Source organism: Scyliorhinus torazame, chromosome 17, assembly GCF_047496885.1.
Source record: "Scyliorhinus torazame isolate Kashiwa2021f chromosome 17, sScyTor2.1, whole genome shotgun sequence".
NCBI lineage: Eukaryota > Metazoa > Chordata > Chondrichthyes > Carcharhiniformes > Scyliorhinidae > Scyliorhinus > Scyliorhinus torazame.
The window spans coordinates 145,422,323-145,439,128 of record NC_092723.1 but is presented as its reverse complement, the minus strand read 5'-3'; the positions used below and the strand labels follow the sequence as shown (position 1 = coordinate 145,439,128).

At 44.4% G+C, this 16,806-nt stretch overlaps 2 protein-coding genes across 6 annotated transcripts in view; one reads left to right on the top strand and one right to left on the bottom strand.

The window, feature by feature from the left end:
- The window catches only part of unkl (unk like zinc finger), a 262,287-nt gene that overhangs the window by 244,117 nt on the left and 1,364 nt on the right, over positions 1–16,806 (top strand). The gene's annotated exons all lie outside the window — the stretch shown is intronic.
- gnptg (N-acetylglucosamine-1-phosphate transferase subunit gamma) lies at positions 1,079–15,260 on the bottom strand. Of its 2 annotated transcripts, none has more exons than XM_072481218.1 (11): positions 15,172–15,260; positions 14,500–14,554; positions 10,890–10,957; positions 10,340–10,394; positions 6,980–7,063; positions 5,926–6,019; positions 5,388–5,502; positions 5,004–5,086; positions 4,729–4,857; positions 4,462–4,543; positions 1,079–3,861 (listed from the first exon to the last, which is right to left on the bottom strand). In XM_072481218.1, exons 1-11 carry the CDS (start codon positions 15,215–15,217, stop codon positions 3,770–3,772), a joined length of 903 nt encoding a protein of 300 aa, XP_072337319.1. In that variant the 5' UTR covers positions 15,218–15,260; the 3' UTR covers positions 1,079–3,769. The 2 variants fall into 2 exon arrangements, with proteins under 2 accessions (XP_072337319.1, XP_072337320.1); XM_072481219.1 differs by lacking the exon at positions 15,172–15,260 and adding an exon at positions 14,710–14,732.

The following is a 16,806-nucleotide window of genomic DNA, read 5'->3' as shown; positions in this document are numbered from 1 at the left end:
CCCGAGACGAGCACAGGGCCTAATCAGGATCAGATGCTGTGGGTAGCAGCTAAATTAATGAGCCCCATCCGTAAGGGAGAGGGTCATATGGGTTATCGGGACAAATAGGTGGGACAAGTTTGTTCTGGTGATCGGGCATCAACCATCACAACTCCAGGACATCACTGCAGGAATTCCTCAGGGCAATGTTGTAGGCCCAACCATCTTCAGCTGCTTCATAAATAAGGACCTTTCATGAGGTCAGAAGTGGGTACATGGTTGTACAATGTTTAGCATCATTCACAACTCCTCAGATACTGGAGCAGTCCATGTCCAAATGCAACAAGACCAGGACAATATCCAGGCTTGGCAGACAAGTAAGTAATATTTGTGCCAGGCAATGGCCATCTGCAACAAGAGGGAATCTTCACAATCACCCCATGAAATTCAATGGCAATACCATTGCTGAATTCCCTGTCAAAGTCCTTGGGGAGACCACTGACTTGAAACTGGACTTGCCATATAAATACTGTGGCTATAAGAGCAGGCCAAAGGCTAGGAATCCTACAGCGAGTACATCATCTCCTGACTCCCCAAAGCCTGTCCTCCATCTACAAGGCACAAGTCAGGAGTGTGTTGGAATACTCTGCTTGCCTGGAGGAGTGCAGTTCCAACAACAGTGAAGAAGCTCAACACCATCCAGGACAAAGCAGCCTGCTTCAATCCCCCCACCACTGACCCACAGTGGCAGCAATGTATACCATCTACAAAATGAACTGCAGGAACTCACCAAGGCTCCGTAGGCAACACCTTCCCAACCTGCAACCACTACCATCTAGAAGGGCAAGGGCAGCAGATACCTGGGAACACCACTGTCACTTGGAGCTTTCCTTCCAAATCATTCAACACCTTGACTTGGAAATATATCGCCATTCCTTCACTGTCGTTTGATCAAAATGCTGGAACTCCCTCCCTAACAGCACTGTGGGTGTACCTACATCTCAGGAGGAATTGTAGCTCTCCAACACCACCTTAAGGGCAGCTAGGGATGGGAAATAAATGCTGGCCTAGCCAGCGATGCCCATATCATGTAAATGAATTTTTTAAACTAATAAACCAGATATCAATTTTATTTAAACAGCATTGTGCAATACTGTTAATTTGACAGGCAAATATCAGATTGATTATTTATGACACTGCAGCCAATAACATTTGACTGCCTCAATATTAACATGTTCTGCATGTTGCACCATATATAAATGATGAAAATAAATTCATATTTGGGGGGAAAATCAATACCTGCAACCCAGATTAGATTGGAAGATAACCTTTCCAGTTTTATTTTATAGATTGACTAATTTTTTATTGTAGAAAAGAAAGACGCTCTCCGTGCACAGTTTGCATTGTTAAAGAGAAAGGGAGAAGAGGGGACAGCCCCATTCATTGCTGTTGCCTAAACTCCCTTCAGACTTATTCACATTGTTCAAGATAACTCCATATCACTAGAAGCAAAGTTTCAATTCCCAAGGAGTGACTTGTGCTGCAGACAAAAGGCTGAGCATCAGCTCTGCCAGTCTTGCTTTGCCCTCATTACCAGCAGACTACCATCTGTTCTCTCATTTTCTTTTGCTTTCCTTTGGCCTCCTGGATGATGTCACAAATTGTCCAGTGCAGAAATGGCCAGAGTAATTGTCAGGAGGGAGAGATGAACCAATAGCACCAGAAAAATAGCTTGGCAAGCAAATCACCAGAACAAACCGAAGAATATGCATTAATCCAGCATAGGAAATACAGAATCTGACTGGAGGAGCAGCTTTGTCTTTCCTGTTCCTGCTGCTGTTCCATCACTGTTCTGCTGTCAGCTCCAGCTCTCGTTTGGCAAACATCAGTTTAATCAATGGTTAATTTTTAAAACCTGACTAATTGAGAGCGGGAAAGACATTCATGCAGCTTCTTGGCTGACTGGCTTAAAAAAAAATCAATTGTCAGTCAAGAGTAGGAAATTCATTTGATTTTAATTTACGTCATCATTGCTTTGGCAGGGTTCTTGAGTTCACTGGTCAACGCATCTCCATGTTGGTAAAATCAGCAAATGTACTCCAATTTGGCTGTTCATTTGCTGCTGGAAAAAAAGTATCTTAATTTTGTGGAGCTTGGAGTCCAGTTCGTAATGTCTTCAATTCAATGATCTACCTCCCGATTCTTTTGAAATTAGTCAAAAAATCCACTTTGTGCCTACACTTGATCTTCACAGACTTTTGGGGCACTTTGTAGTTTTTCTAGTAAGCCTAGAAAGCAGAATGTAGCAGCAGTATCTGTTCTGACTGACAAACAACCCACAAGAATTTCTCTCAAACATTTGTAGGGAATGTATTTAGTGGTGTTGCTCCTGACGTGGGGTGCACAATCTGGATCAGATGTCCGCTTTATTACTGCGTATTGTATGCATACATAACTAAGCATTTTTTAATGTGGTTAGGACGCCAGTCCTTTTGCAGGAAGTGGCTATTGAAGGCTAACCAATGGGACCGTTTTCCATCCATTACAAAGAACACACTGAATTTTTAACTTTGTTTATCCCTTCGTACAGACAGAGGGTGAATCGAGTGTTCCACAGGTGTACTAGTTTTCTTACCCACAGTTCTGATTTCTTTTTTTTTTTAAAACACGGCTGCCCAAAGGTCACATAATAAACAGTGGATTTTTAAAAATTATATTTTAAAAGATGATCAAATTGGAGGTATTGTTAGTTAGATCCCAAGCTGCACATTTCAATAAAATACTTTCCCCCAAAGCAAACAAGCAGCCAAATTATAGTCAATGTGCCAAAGAAATGGTGAATGTTAAATCAAATCTGTACTTGCAGGTACTGTCAATAACTGACTTCTGATTCTTTTTTACTGGCAGTCTTCCAGGTCTGAAGCTGTAGCTGCTAAGTCTGGACAAAGATGAGAACTCCATTTACAAAAACAATCCAAAACATGCTAGCTGCAGTGTTTTGGACCTTGTGCACTCTCCTCCTGTTAATAACACCATTAAAGTAACTTTTAATCGTTGATGACTAAAGGTTACAGAAACAACCAATGTGTTGCCAAGTGCAAGGTTAAAGCAAAATTAAAGTTGTATTTTGTTTAACTTTGAAGACCGAGTAGCTGTGGCTAGCACTGTTGCCTACTGCGCCGAGGACCCGGGTTCGATCCCGGCCCCGGGTCACTGTCTGTGTGGAGTTTGCACTTTCTCCCGTGTCTGCATTGGTTTCACCCCCACAATCCAAAGATGTGCAGGTTAAGTGGATTGGCCACACTAAATTGCCCCTTAATTGGAAAAAAATAATTGGGTACTCTAAATTTTGAAAAATGAAGACCAAGTAGGTCCTTCCCCCACTTCTGACCAGCTCTTCCATGGTGTCTGGCTGGAGCTCGCACACCGTCCCTCCCCCTGCCCATCATTTCTTTCATTCCAAAAACTTTTTCCACCTCTGGTGGATTTTCAGCATCACTTGGGTTGTCAATATTGGTCCTCTTTATATTTCTGAGCTAGGAATAATGTTTTACATTTGGAAATTTAGAAACAAACTGGACATATTCAACTTTTTAAGTGAAGTTCCTGAATTGAAACACAATCAATTCCTAGTCAGAATGGAGTGGGACTTTTACAGACCGAGTCCCACATTTAAAATAAGCAAGATTTTCACAAGCAGCAGCTGATTGAGGAATGTCTCTGGAGCTTTCCTTTTCCTGGGGAGAGCAAACAATCTGGAAGACCAGACTGTCTGTCTGGTGGGTACTGATCACACTGCATCATCACGGAGCCCCAGGTCTCCTCGCAGCTGTTGGCTCCTCGGAGTTTGGTGTCCAGTTAATCTGGGGATTTCTTCACTCACTGAGGGAACAAGAAATGTTATTTAGACAACGATACTTGCACTCAAAGCAAAACTCTTCATCCCTCTTAACTTTCCGATAACCTTTGCTTTCCGGTGCTGCCGAGCCCCCCACCCCCCAAATCCTCTTTGAAATTCCTTGCCCTGGTACATTCAGAAAAGATGACTGAAGAAACATGGAGAGGCAATGTAGGTTTTATAAGAAAGGGAGAGAAGTAATAAAGCCTACGGTGAGTGTGGGACACTCTGGCTTGAATAGCTCGATTACCAATTGCATGATGGCGAGAACACACTAAAGGGTTGATAGGATCAGTGTGATGTGACTATGGAGAGAATCTAAATGGATGGGTGGAGACAGCCGCCCCTTATACATTTGCCCAGCAATGTTCACAAACCTCAGCAAACAATAACAGCAATACCCAGCAGCCAGTCCCCATTAAGGGCACTGGCCAAGAAGCCTAGTCTGGCCCGAGTCCAGGCAGTCAGCTTGATCGGCTCAATTACAAACACATTGGTCACATAGCTGCCTGGAACTGAACCCAACCAGAAGACAACACTTTTGGGGAGGGGAAGACTTTGTAAAGAGTTAAAAGAATACTGACCAGTCGGTATTGTGAAGGAGATGTTGTGGTGGGTCAGTAAATCCTTTAGCCTCTGGATTTCTGCCGAGAATTTATTTCGCTCCTGAATTGGAATAGGAGACAAACAATGAACAGAATAAGTTACATTAAACTGAATGGTAGATCCTCGATTGACTCGTCCTGAAACTCTACCATTTTCTCCTTTATATCTTGCATTGAATGGATACAAGAGAGACGGACATGAAACGCGGGTAAAATATAGGCTGCTCAACCGTTCCCTCACTTTACCTCATTGCACCTGCCCATAGTCTCCTGTGAGTGGTTCTGTTCCTCTGGCTCCTGTTGAGCCTGTTGTTCCCCAATGGTTTTTAAGTAACCCGCATCTTCAAATATTACTCGTAGCAACTTCCTATAGCCCTGAAATACACAGAGCATAAACAACATTAGTCAGTGGCTGCATTGTCCCCAAGTTTGTTTAGTGACATGTACAACGCTTTCTCAACAAGGGACTTATTCAGCTTCTCAGTGGCCCGGATTCCGATTTTATCAAACACAGTACTTACTTGCTGAGTAATTAAGTCATCGTAGAGTGATTGTTCCACCTGGTCCCATCGATTCTGCAGCTCTTTCTTAAGATTTGGGTAAACTGCAGAAATAAATAAATCTGAGCACAAACAGTATAATCCCCTTCCCCACACATCATCTGCAGACCTTTCCCCACACCACACACGCGTATCCCCTCCCACTCAAACTTCACCACCTCCAAAAAAAACCCTCTTCTCCCAAAGCATCACTTTCCAACCCTGCAAACCCCAGTTTAGTTCCAGGCCTTCAGTATGTGGCTTAGCAGCAAAGTCATTCAGCTCCATAGGAGTTGCTATTGTGGGAGAGCAATACTCCTTCACCTGACTCAGCCATGTGCAAATGGCCGTATTTTCCTTACTCACCAAGTAAGGAATGGGAGTGGCAAACCAACGGTGTCTCGAAGCTCACAGAGTAGATACAAGTGTCGGGCTCGGATACGTGAACCAGTTTGTGGCTGAGTCCACATTTTAGAAGGACCTGTGAAAAAGAGAGCTGAGTTTCACATGTGTATTAAATGGTTCACAATTTGCTAGAGTGATCCATTATCTGGGTCAGTAAGACTGTAACACAGACTGGAATCATCTTTTGAGCAGCTTGGTGAAAAACAAATAATCGCGCTCCAAATGGCTCAGTTCATAAATGCATCACCATGCAGCCCAGATCCTATTTATGCTGTCTCTTGTTAACTGATATGAGGCAAGAGGAAGGGTTTGTTTTTAGTTTGGGGGGTGAAAATCAGTTGGATACCAATTCCTGATTATGCCCCAGTAATCCATGCAGGTGACTGCCTCTTGCAGAGGAACAACCTGGTAAAACATTGTCTGGGTTTACACAGCAAGAATGGCAGAGGTGCTGCTGATATGTTAACACCTCAGGCACAGGAAAACAAGGAACATGTACCTTGGTCTGTCTGTTTTTGGTGCCACAGGAATCTCCTTCCTTCATCCACATTCCCACAAACGTGTTGTTCTCAATCTCCCATTCCTGCCATATTCTGTAGAACAAAATCTGTCAGATTCGATTCTCATTCATCCTCCCTTAATCCTGATACACTCCAGTATTGTTCCTCAGGTTAGGTCTAAAAGCAATCTGCACCATAAAGATTTATCCCATTTCTATCCTTACCCCAATCTCTTATCAACACTCGATCTTCCATAGAAGAGGACAAACCAAATAACGGATGGTTAGTAGAATTCAAATGCTACTCTAATTTTGTATCCTTCCATTTCCCCAAGTCTTATCAAGCTTCCAATCCTTGGCCCTTCATGCATTTCTAATAATCTTGAACCGATTTGCTGATGATAAACATGTCTGTTTTATTTTTGTGAAGCCCATTAAAGTCTCTTGTTACACTATTCTCTCCTCACAATAAGCCAGTAATCTATCCCACAGACACGCTGTCCTTTTAGTAAAAGAAATTCCAGAATTTTGAAAGCTGTCCTAGTAAATATGACCCCTTGTGGATATACAGAGTAGAAAGGTTTCTTAGGGTCCAATGAGTTCAAAGCCTTTGACAATTTTCAGCACGTCCATCATATTCTGTTGCTTTTGTCACAAAACATCTGGGGTAATCAGTCTTCCCAATCTTACATGGACTCAAGTGTACCACAGGGAGAATCACATCACCAGAAGAGTTGTGGATAGCCACCAATTACAATGCTGCTTTTCTTTTGAACAAACACAAACTGCAATAAAGCTCAATTTCCACCAGATCACAGACAAATGTTACTCCAGAAAAGCACTTAAAATATCCAACCTGTGAATTGGGACAAGTACTTTCCACATCCCAGAAATAAACCATCCCCTGCATCCTCTTTCTGCAGGCCACTATCACTTTCCCTCTCAACAACCCCCCCACACCTCTTTCCATAGCCATCTCTCTCCAAAACCCCCCTCCATCTCTTTTCCTCCCGTTGCAACCACCTTTCCACCCAACTCCCAATGATATACGTACCCCAGGATCCCACTGTATGCATTCCAGCGGAATGTCTGCTCATGTTGTGTGATATTGTGGAAGGGACAGAACTCATACTTGTACCTGTGAAAAAAGAGACAGCATGTAAAAATAGGATTAGACAGTGTGGAAGGCCAATTGCCATTGTGCTTGTATCAGCTCTTTTAAAGAGCTATCCAATTGGTCCATGAGATCATGAGAAATAGGAGTAGGCCATATGGCTCAATGAGCCTGCTCTGCCATTTGATCATATTCTGGCTTTAAGTCCACTCTCCTATCTCTTATAACCCTCAGCTCTCTTTATCAAAAATCTGTCTAACTCAACCTTGAATATGTTTGATGACCAAGTCTCCATTGCTCTCTGTGGAAAAAAATCCAGAAGATAACAACCCTCTGGGAGAAAAAAATCTCATCTGTCTTAAATGGGAGATTCCATTTTTAAATGGTGTCACCTAGATTCTCTCTCGCCACACCCCCAAGGGGAAATATTCTCTCTGCATTTACCCGGTCAAGCTCCCTCAGAATCTTTTACTTTTCAAATAGATCACCTCTCATCTTCTAAACCCGAATGAGTTTCGGCCCAACCTTCAGCCCATACACCCACACACAGTGAAACAAAAAAGAAGAAAATACAGTCATGAGGTTACATCGGCACATGGCCATTTCTCAATTTCTCAGTTCTGCAACAGTCCTTCTGCCTTCGCAAACTCCTCCGCTGCTTCCGCCATTCCAAAATAAAAGTCCCTGAGCTTGTAAGTCACCCTCAGCTTCGCTGCATATACAATGTCGCACTGCGCCTTGCTAATGTACAGTGCTCTCTTCACCCGGTTGAAGGCAGCCCGCCTCCTCGCCAGCTCACCGTAAAGTCCTGGTATACACGTATACCAGCTCCAGCCCACTGCACCACCCGCTTCTGCTTGGCCCAGCTCAGGACCTTCTCCTTCACACTGTACCTAGGGAAGCACAGAGTCACTACCCTTGGCGGCTCACTCGCCTTTGGTACAGGCCTCCACGACCGATGAGCCCGATCCAGTTCATATCGGGAGGGATCCTCTCCCTCCCCCAATAGTTTCGCCAGCATCGCGGCAAAATACTCAGTCGGCCTCGGTCCTTCAACTCCTTCGGGCAGCCCCACAATCCTCAAATTCTGTCGCCTGGATCTGTTTTCCAGGTCTTCCATTTTTCCTCACAGATCCTTGTTAATGTCCATCACCTTCCCCATCGAGGCAAGTTGATCACCATGCTGCAATACCGTCTCCTCCACTTCCTTCAGCGCCTCCCCTTGCTCTCGCACCTCCGCCACTGCGCTCGCCACCGCCTTCGTCACTGGGGAAATCGCCTCCTCCACCAGCACACTCAAAACCTCTCTCATCTTCCTCATTGTCTCCATGTATTTTGTAAATTGCCTTTCAAATTCCGCAGCCATCACCTTAGTTATTTCTTCAGCCGTAAGCAATGCGGCCTCCACTGGTGCTCCAGCCTCCATTTTCCTTGGTGACCCCGCGGTGACCGTCCCACTCCCCGACAGACCTTCAGCTGTTTTCCTGACGGACGTTCTTTTGCTCACCCTCGACATTTTTCTTCCCTCTGCCACCTCTGTGCCTTCTCCCTGCTTTTGCCGCCACTGTGGACCCTGGGACTGGGCTTAAAGCCCCGAAAATGCCGTTCCCGAACGGGAGCCCTCCATTGTACGGCTACCTCCCGCCCGCCGCCACCGGAAGTCCTGTTAGTCCCTCCTTAACAGATTCTAGTATTTTTCCAATGACATGTTAGACGAACTGGCCTATAGAAACATAGAAAATAGGAGGAGGCCATTCATCCCTTCGAGCCTGCTCCGCCATTATGATCATAGCTAATCATCCAACTCAATAGCTTAATCCTACCTTTTCCGCCCCCCCCCCCCCCCCCCCCCCATATCCTTTGATCTCCCTCGCCCCAAGTGCTATATCTAACTGCTTTTTGAAAGCAATATTTTGACCTCAACTACTTCCTGTGGTAACAAATTCCACAGGTTCACTACTCTGGGTGAAGTGTTCTTCTCATCTCCGTCCTAAATAGTGTACCCTGTATCCTCCGGCTATGACACCTGATTCTGGACACCGCCACCATCGAGAACCTCCTCCTTGCATCTACCCTCTCTAGTCCTGTTAGAATTTTACAGGTTTCTATGAGACCCCTCCTCGTTCTTCTGAACTCCAGCGAATATAATCCTAACCGACTCAATCCCTTCTCATGTGTCAGTCCCACCATCCCAGGAATCAGTCTGGTAAACCTTCGCTGCACTCCCTCTGTAGCAAGTTTCCTGGTTTCTGTCTCTCCTTTTTCCAATAGTGTTACATTTGAGGTGTTCCAATACACTGGGTCAGTCAGGCTGTTGTGGGGAACCTGAAATTTGGGAGTCTCCCAAACCTCACTGATTGATTTCCTGCTAGAGGTCCCTGCTATTTCCCTATAGCCCAATAACATTTTCTTCTTAAAAAGCACAGAGTAGAAAATGGGGGTGTGGATGAAGTAAAACAAGATTTCCAAAAGGCCTTTGACGAGGTACCACATGATAGACTAACAAATAAAGTCAGAGTATGCTGAGTCGGGCCAAGTAGAAAACTGGATAGCAACTGCCTGAAACACAGAAAACTGAGAATCTGCCTTCATCACCTTTCCAAGCAATACATTATAACTAGCTGCACAAAAATATTTATTTTAATTTCATTTCTGGTTCTGTTGTCAATCACCTTAAATCTGTGTTCCCTGGTAACCACACTCCTGCCCTTGGAAACAATTACACATTTATTTACTCCATTCAAATCCTTCATGATTTTGGACACCTTTCAAATATCCTCTTAACCTTCTAAGAAACAACCTTCAGTTCAAAAAGTTTTATTTACTTAAAGAGATGGGTGATAGTTTAAGAGTCTTGCCTTAATAATAATAAATCTTTATTGTCACAAGTAGGCTTACATTAACACTGCAATGAAGTTACTGAGAAAGGCCCCTAGTCGCCACACTCCGGCGCCTGTTCAGATACACAAGAGGGATAATTCAGAATGTCCAAATTACCTAACAGCGCTTCTTTCAGGACTTGTGGGAGGAAACCAGAGAACTTGGAGGAAACCCACGCAGACACAGGGAGAACATGCAGACTCCACACAGTGACCAAAGCCGGAATCATACCTGGGACCCTGGAGCTGTGAACAACAGTGCTAACCACTGTGCGACCGCACCTTTCAGAATTGCCTGAAGCCATCCCTCAATTACAGTGTTGCAGTTTCCCTTAAAAATATTTCATACAAAATGCCAATAAAATGTACCAGACCCCTAGCACAGTTTATAGTTACTGCAATCAGTAAAATTGATACTCACGCAGACTCCGTCATACTGAAGCATTTCCCAGCAAGTTTGTGCAGATGAGCAGGGCCTAGAATAAAAAAGCACAGCAAATTGCTGACTTTGTGTACCAGACACCAAAACTGCCATTCTCTCACCAACCCGTCTTCTAATTGAAGTCACTATCTCAGCCTTTCCCCTGGGCACAGTCACCCATCAGCCCCACCCTTAGACAGAGTCTCAGTCCCTTTCATGGGTGAAGTCATAACCTCAGCCCTGGAGTGTGAAACTCAGCTCCCCCACCCGCTGTGGCATCTGAAACACAGCACCTCCCCTGGGTGGAGACAGAATCCCAACCCCTCTTGGGGTCACATATTTACCAGACATCTGGGCAGAGTACCATCCCAGGCAGAATCATGCTCTGATCAGCACCCCTCCCCAGATGGAGTCACATCCATTAGCCCTTCCCCTGGGCAGAGTTGCACTGTCCAGGCATGATCAGAATCAGTCACATACCCAATTGTCCCAAGGCAGGCAGGGTCAGAAAACATGTGTGGGAGGGGAGCCTCCCATCCATATTCTTTACCTGAAATTGCAGCGGGTCTGATTTTTGGTTGAAGTCTGTTCACTTGGGACAGGAAAGGATTATTTAGCCTGAAAAAGAAATAGATTTAATTGTTCGGTGGAGCAGGGGGTCAGATATAATTTTCTCGCTGCACGTGTCTCAGGTATATTCTGGCAGAGAAAGGCCCATATCCTAGGCTTCTAACAACACTGGCCTTCAAGATACCTAGGACTTGAGGACAATATTCTCTCTAATTAGTTTTTGGACCATTTGGATGTTTTATCAAGTGAGTGGCCCTTTAATTTTTTTTTTGCACAGCAGGCATTCATGGTAAATTAAAGGGGCCAACTTGTGTGTGACCTGAGCAGTGTTTCGTCTAATTGCTGTACAGCTTACAGGAAACATTGGGTGATGGGGCAGGGTGAAGCTGATTCCCTCCTTGCTATGTGCCCCGGGATCATAAATTACAACGGCCTCATACTCCTGATAGATCAGAAGTCATTTCCGGAGTCCTAGGCTTCATCCAGGGTCTGTGCATAATTAGCCAATCCAAAACAGAACAACTTGCCTCCGTGCTTCAGTACTCAGGCTAACTCACTCACATTGGAATCATCACTGGAAATATTGTGTGGAGATGAGAGCACCAGCTCAGTGACATAGGAACAGGAGTAGACCATTCAACTCATCAAGCCTATTCTGTTACTGCTCAATGAGATTGGCTGATCTGTGACTTAACTCTGTCCATCTGCTTTTTTCCTTAATACCTCTGGCTAACAAAAATCTATCAAACCCAGATTTAGATTTAACAATTGACCTAGCATCAATGGCCAATTTGGGAAAAGGGTGCGCACTTTGTGTATTTCCTAAATTCACTTCTGAAAGGCTTGCCTCTAATTCGTAAGACTATGATCCCCTATACCACACGCCCCCAGTTTCTTTCTATTTAATATATGTTCCCCTTAATATCTCAAACTTTATTAAAATCACCCCTTAATATTCTAAATTCCAAAGAATCCAACACTAGTTTGTGTAATCTCTCCTTGTAATCTTACTCTTGAAGTCCAGTAATCATTCTGGTAAATCTATGATGCGCTTCCTCCAGGGCCAATAAATCTTTCCTATGGTGTGATGCTCGTAATTGCTCACAATAGTTCAGGTGCAGTTTAACTAGAGCTGGAACTTGGTTTCTACCCCTTGTATTCTAATCCTCTCGATATAAAGCCCAACATTCCATTCTTGAATATTTTCTATACCCATTCATCACGTAAAATGATGTGTACTCAAACCTAATTGGGCCTTCACTTTCTAACTTTGCCATTTAGAAAATACCCGCTCTATACTTTATAGGTCCAAAATGATGATGCCACTTTTGCTTACATTGAAATCCATTTGCCACAAAATTGCTCAGTCACTTATTCTGCCATTACCTAACGTAATGCTTCCATCTACAATGCTGACAAATATCACCTGTGTCATCGGCAAACTTCGATACATGACTTTCTATCCCGTTATCTAATTTAATTTGTTAATAAATAGTGTGGATAGTTGAGACAACACATCTTCGCAGGATGCCACTCGTCACCTTGCCAATTAAGAGTAATTATCCTTAATTTGTCTCCTGCCACTCGGCTGATTTCCTAATGGGGTAAATAATCTTCAATTTTATGAGTTGCAACTTTAGCTAAGTGTTTATTGGGAAGAACATATAAACAAAATCCACAGACATTTCCCCTATCCACTCCTTTAGTCACCTCTTCAGAGAAAGAGAAATCAGACATTTACAAATCATTGGTTTTCTTGATCACCTGAGAATTTAAGCTTTTCAGTTACTCCTTAATTATAGACACCAGTAATTACCACATAATAGATGTTAGGCTAACTGGTCTATAATTCCCTACTTTCCTTTCTTAGGTAGCAGGCTGACATGCACAACTTTAGAAGATTATTGGGTTTTTAAAATGTTTTTCAGGGGCGGCACAGTGGTTAGCACTGCTGCCTCACAGCGCCCGGGACCATTTCTGGCCTCGGGTGACTGTGGAGTTTGCACTTCCTCCCCGTATCTGCGTTGGTTTCCTCCCATAGTCCAACGGTGCAGGTTAGGTGGATTGATCATGATAAATTGCTCCTTACTGCCCAAAAGGTTAGGTAGGGATAGGGTGGAGGCTTTCCAAGGGGCGGTTCAGACTCAATGGGCCGAATTTCCTCCTGCACTGTAAATTCTATGGATATGAGCACCGCTGGCAAGCCAGCCTTTGTTGCCCATCCCTAATTTGCCTTCAGAAGTACGTACAAATGTGGTTAGGATGAGTCCCATGATTTTGACGAAGGGACAGTGATAAAGTTCCAAGTCTGGTCGATGTGTGACTTGGAGGGGAAATTGCAGGTGGTGGTGTTCCAAAGCATCTGCTGCCGTTGTCCTTCAAGGTGATGAGGTTGTGAATTTGGAAGGAGCCTTGACGAGTTGTTGCAGTGCATCTTGGATATCATAAGCACTGCTGTCAATCACTGTTGGCAGTGGAGGAAGTAAAGTTTGTTTACTGAGGGACTGACCAAGCAGGCTGCTTTGTTATGGATGGTGTGAAGCTTCTGGAATGTTGTTGGAGATACACTTTTCCGGGAAAGTGCAGAGTATTTTGCCTTGTCGATGGTTGACAGGTTTTGAGGCTGAGAGTTATTCTCAGAATTCCCAGTCTTTGACCTGCTCGTATATCGTTGGACCAGTTCAGTCGATGGTAGCTCCCCAGGATGGTTTTTTGGGGGGGGGGGGGGTGTCAACTGTAGTAATGCAATTGAATTTCATTTTTGGGCGGGGGGGTTCAACTGTAGTAATGCAATTGAATTTCATTTTTGGGCGGGGGGGTTCAACTGTAGTAATGCAATTGAATTTCATTTTGTTTGGGGGGGGGGGTCAACTGTAGTAATGCAATTGAATTTCATTTTTGGGAGGGGGGGTTCAACTGTAGTAATGCAATTGAATTTCATTTTGTTGGGGGGGGTTCAACTGTAGTAATGTAATTGAATTTCATTTTTGGGAGGGGGGGTGTCAACTGTAGTAATGCAATTGAATTTCATTTTTGGGCGGGGGGGTTCAACTGTAGTAATGCAATTGAATTTCATTTTTGGGCGGGGGGGTTCAACTGTAGTAATGCAATTGAATTTCATTTTTGGGCGGGGGGGGTTCAACTGTAGTAATGCAATTGAATTTCATTTTGTTTGGGGGGGGGGGGTCAACTGTAGTAATGCAATTGAATTTCATTTTTGGGAGGGGGGGTTCAACTGTAGTAATGCAATTGAATTTCATTTTGTTGGGGGGGGGTTCAACTGTAGTAATGTAATTGAATTTCATTTTTGGGAGGGGGGGTTCAACTGTAGTAATGCAATTGAATTTCTTTTTATTGGGGGGGGGGGCATTGGCAATTGTGTGGCACTCATTGGGCTTCTGCAATGTTCTCACCTACCACCTTTAAAACCCTAGGGTGGAAACTACTTGGTCTTGGGGGATTTGTCACTTTTCAATATCATTAGAAAGAGGGCACCGGGGTACTGAGTCAGGGAGGAAATAAAGACAAATAAAGGTTCCCTGCGCGCTGCCCTGCACCTATAAGTTGCGCCATGCTTGGTATTTATTTACCCGTAAGTGTTTGGCTCTTCCACAATTTTCATTTTACCAGCGGAGACGATAAAAACTGTAAATGAAGCAAAAATAAAATCTGTTATTATCCAAAAGGTTGAGGAGTTACAACATTCACCAAAAGAAGTAGGGGCTGGTTTAGCACAGGGTTAAATCGCTGGTTTTGAAAGCAGACCAAGGCAGGCCAGCAGCACGGTTCAATTCCCGTACCAGCCTCCGAGGCAGAGAACTCCAAGCAGCTGCTGCCCAGTGTGGACTTAACGCAGACTGAGCAGGAAAGTCCCCGGGTCAGTTCTGAGTTATGATGTGGAGATGTTGGCGTTGGACTGGGGTGAGCACAGTACGAAGTCTTACAACACCAGGTTAAAGTCCAACAGGTTTGTTTCGATGTCACTAGCTTTCGGAGTGCTGCTCCTCCCTCAGGTGAAGGACCAGGTGAAGGCTAATTCCTCACCTGAGGAAGGAGCAGCGCTCCGAAAGCTAGTGACATCGAAACAAAGCTGTTGTCTTTAACCTGGTGTTGTAAGACTTCGTACAGTTCTGAGTTAGTCAGGGGCCGGAGTGCGGGGTGGGGGATGCGGTACCGGCCCAGCTCCCCGCTCCGGCCACTGGTCAGTCTGGAGACCAAAATCAGCTGCGCAGGCGGCGGCCAAATAGGCGGCAGACACTCACCCGGCAGCAGCCAGGGCAACAGGAGCCCCGAGCCGCCCATCGCCATGGAGACCGCTTCCGGTTGAACCGGAAACCCTCCCCCAGCTTCCGGGTAACCCGGAACCATTCTGCGGCTTTCTGGTATATTATGTCATCAATCTTCGCAATTTCCAAAAAAGCGGAGCTTGAGGGTCAGTCCGGAGCGCCATCCAGGGGGTGGGGGTCAGTCCGGAGTTCCAGCCGGGGGAGGGGGAGTCAGTCCGGAGTTCCATCCAGGGGGTGGGGTCAGTCCGGAGCTCCATCCAGGGTGGGTCAACCCCTATCCACCACTTGTCCTGGGCCCCAATCCTGGGATTCAGTCTGCAGCAGCAGAATCCAGTTGATTGGAAGTCAGCAAATGCAAAACTCTGCTGTTCAAGGAAGTAGGGAGAGAGCAGATGCGGATATGTATACAGGCCGCTCAGCCTGACATCAGTGGACAGGAAAATACTGGAGTGCATCATTCAAGTCTGGGGGCATTAAGAAAGCCTTAGCAATGCACTTAGAAAATCAAAGTGCAGTCAGACAAAGTCGACATGGTCTTACGGAAGGGAAATTGTGTTTTACAAATTTATTGGATTTTTTTTTTTTTAAAAGGTTGTAACTAGCTAGGTTGAGTAATGAGAATCAGTTGATGTAGTAAACGTGGATTTGTATAAGGTGCCACAGGAAAGGTTAATATGCTGAGTATGGGCTCATGGAATCAGGGTTAATATTAGCATACATAGAGGATTGGTTAACAGGAGGCATAACAGGAGAGCAAGGATAAACGGGCTGTTTTCCAGTTGGCACACTAAATAGTCGAAGGCTGCAAGGAACAATGCTGGAGTCTAACAATCCGTATTAATAACTTGGACGAAACGATTGCGAGTAATATATTCAAGTTTGCAGACTATACAAAGCTAGGCAGGAATGTAAGCTATGAGGAAGACATTTAAAGAGGCTGCAAAGAGATATGAACAGGTTAAGTGAGTGGGCAAGAGATGGCTGCTGGAGTATAATGTGGGAAAGTATGTGATTATTCAATTTGGCACGATAGAAAAGTAAAAGTATAGGAGAAAAGCCAAATATTTTTTAAAAGGAATGACACTTTTGACATTTATGTACAGGGAGGCTTTGGTGTACTAATTTGTGGAGCACATAAATGTAACATGCGGATGCAGGAAGCAATTAGGAAGGCAAATGGCATATTGGCTTTTAATTGCAAGGAGTTTGGAATATAGGAATAAAAAGGTTTTGCTACAATTGTATAGGGCTTTAATGAGATCACAACTGGACCATGGCGCACAGTTTTCATCTCTAGATCTAAGGAAGGATATACCTTAATTGGTAGTAGATTACATCACACAACCAGGCACTCACTCTAAAGTGCTAATTCTTCACCCAGTTTTCACCATTGATGGTTTATTTACAAGCTGCTGAATATTCATGAGATTGGTTCCTTGGAGGAGAGTTGTGCCATGAGGAGAGATTGACTAAATTGGGCCTATACTGTTTGGACTTTAGAAGAATGAGAGATGATCTAAGTAAAATATAGATTTTCTGAAGAGGCTTGACAGGGTAAACACTGGCTGAGGAATCTAAAACATGGGGGCACAGGATAAGAGTTTGGTCATT

Coding starts and splice junctions, on each gene's coding strand:
- gnptg (XM_072481218.1), bottom strand. CDS start 15,217: ATGGCGATGGGCGGCTCGGGGCTCCTGTTGCCCTGGCTGCTGCCGG. Junction 10,958..14,499: donor GAAGAGCCAAACACTTACGG/GTAAATAAATAC, acceptor TTTCTTTTTCAG/GCTAAATAATCCTTTCCTGT. Junction 5,087..5,387: donor CCACTCCCATTCCTTACTTG/GTGAGTAAGGAA, acceptor TTATTTCTGCAG/TTTACCCAAATCTTAAGAAA.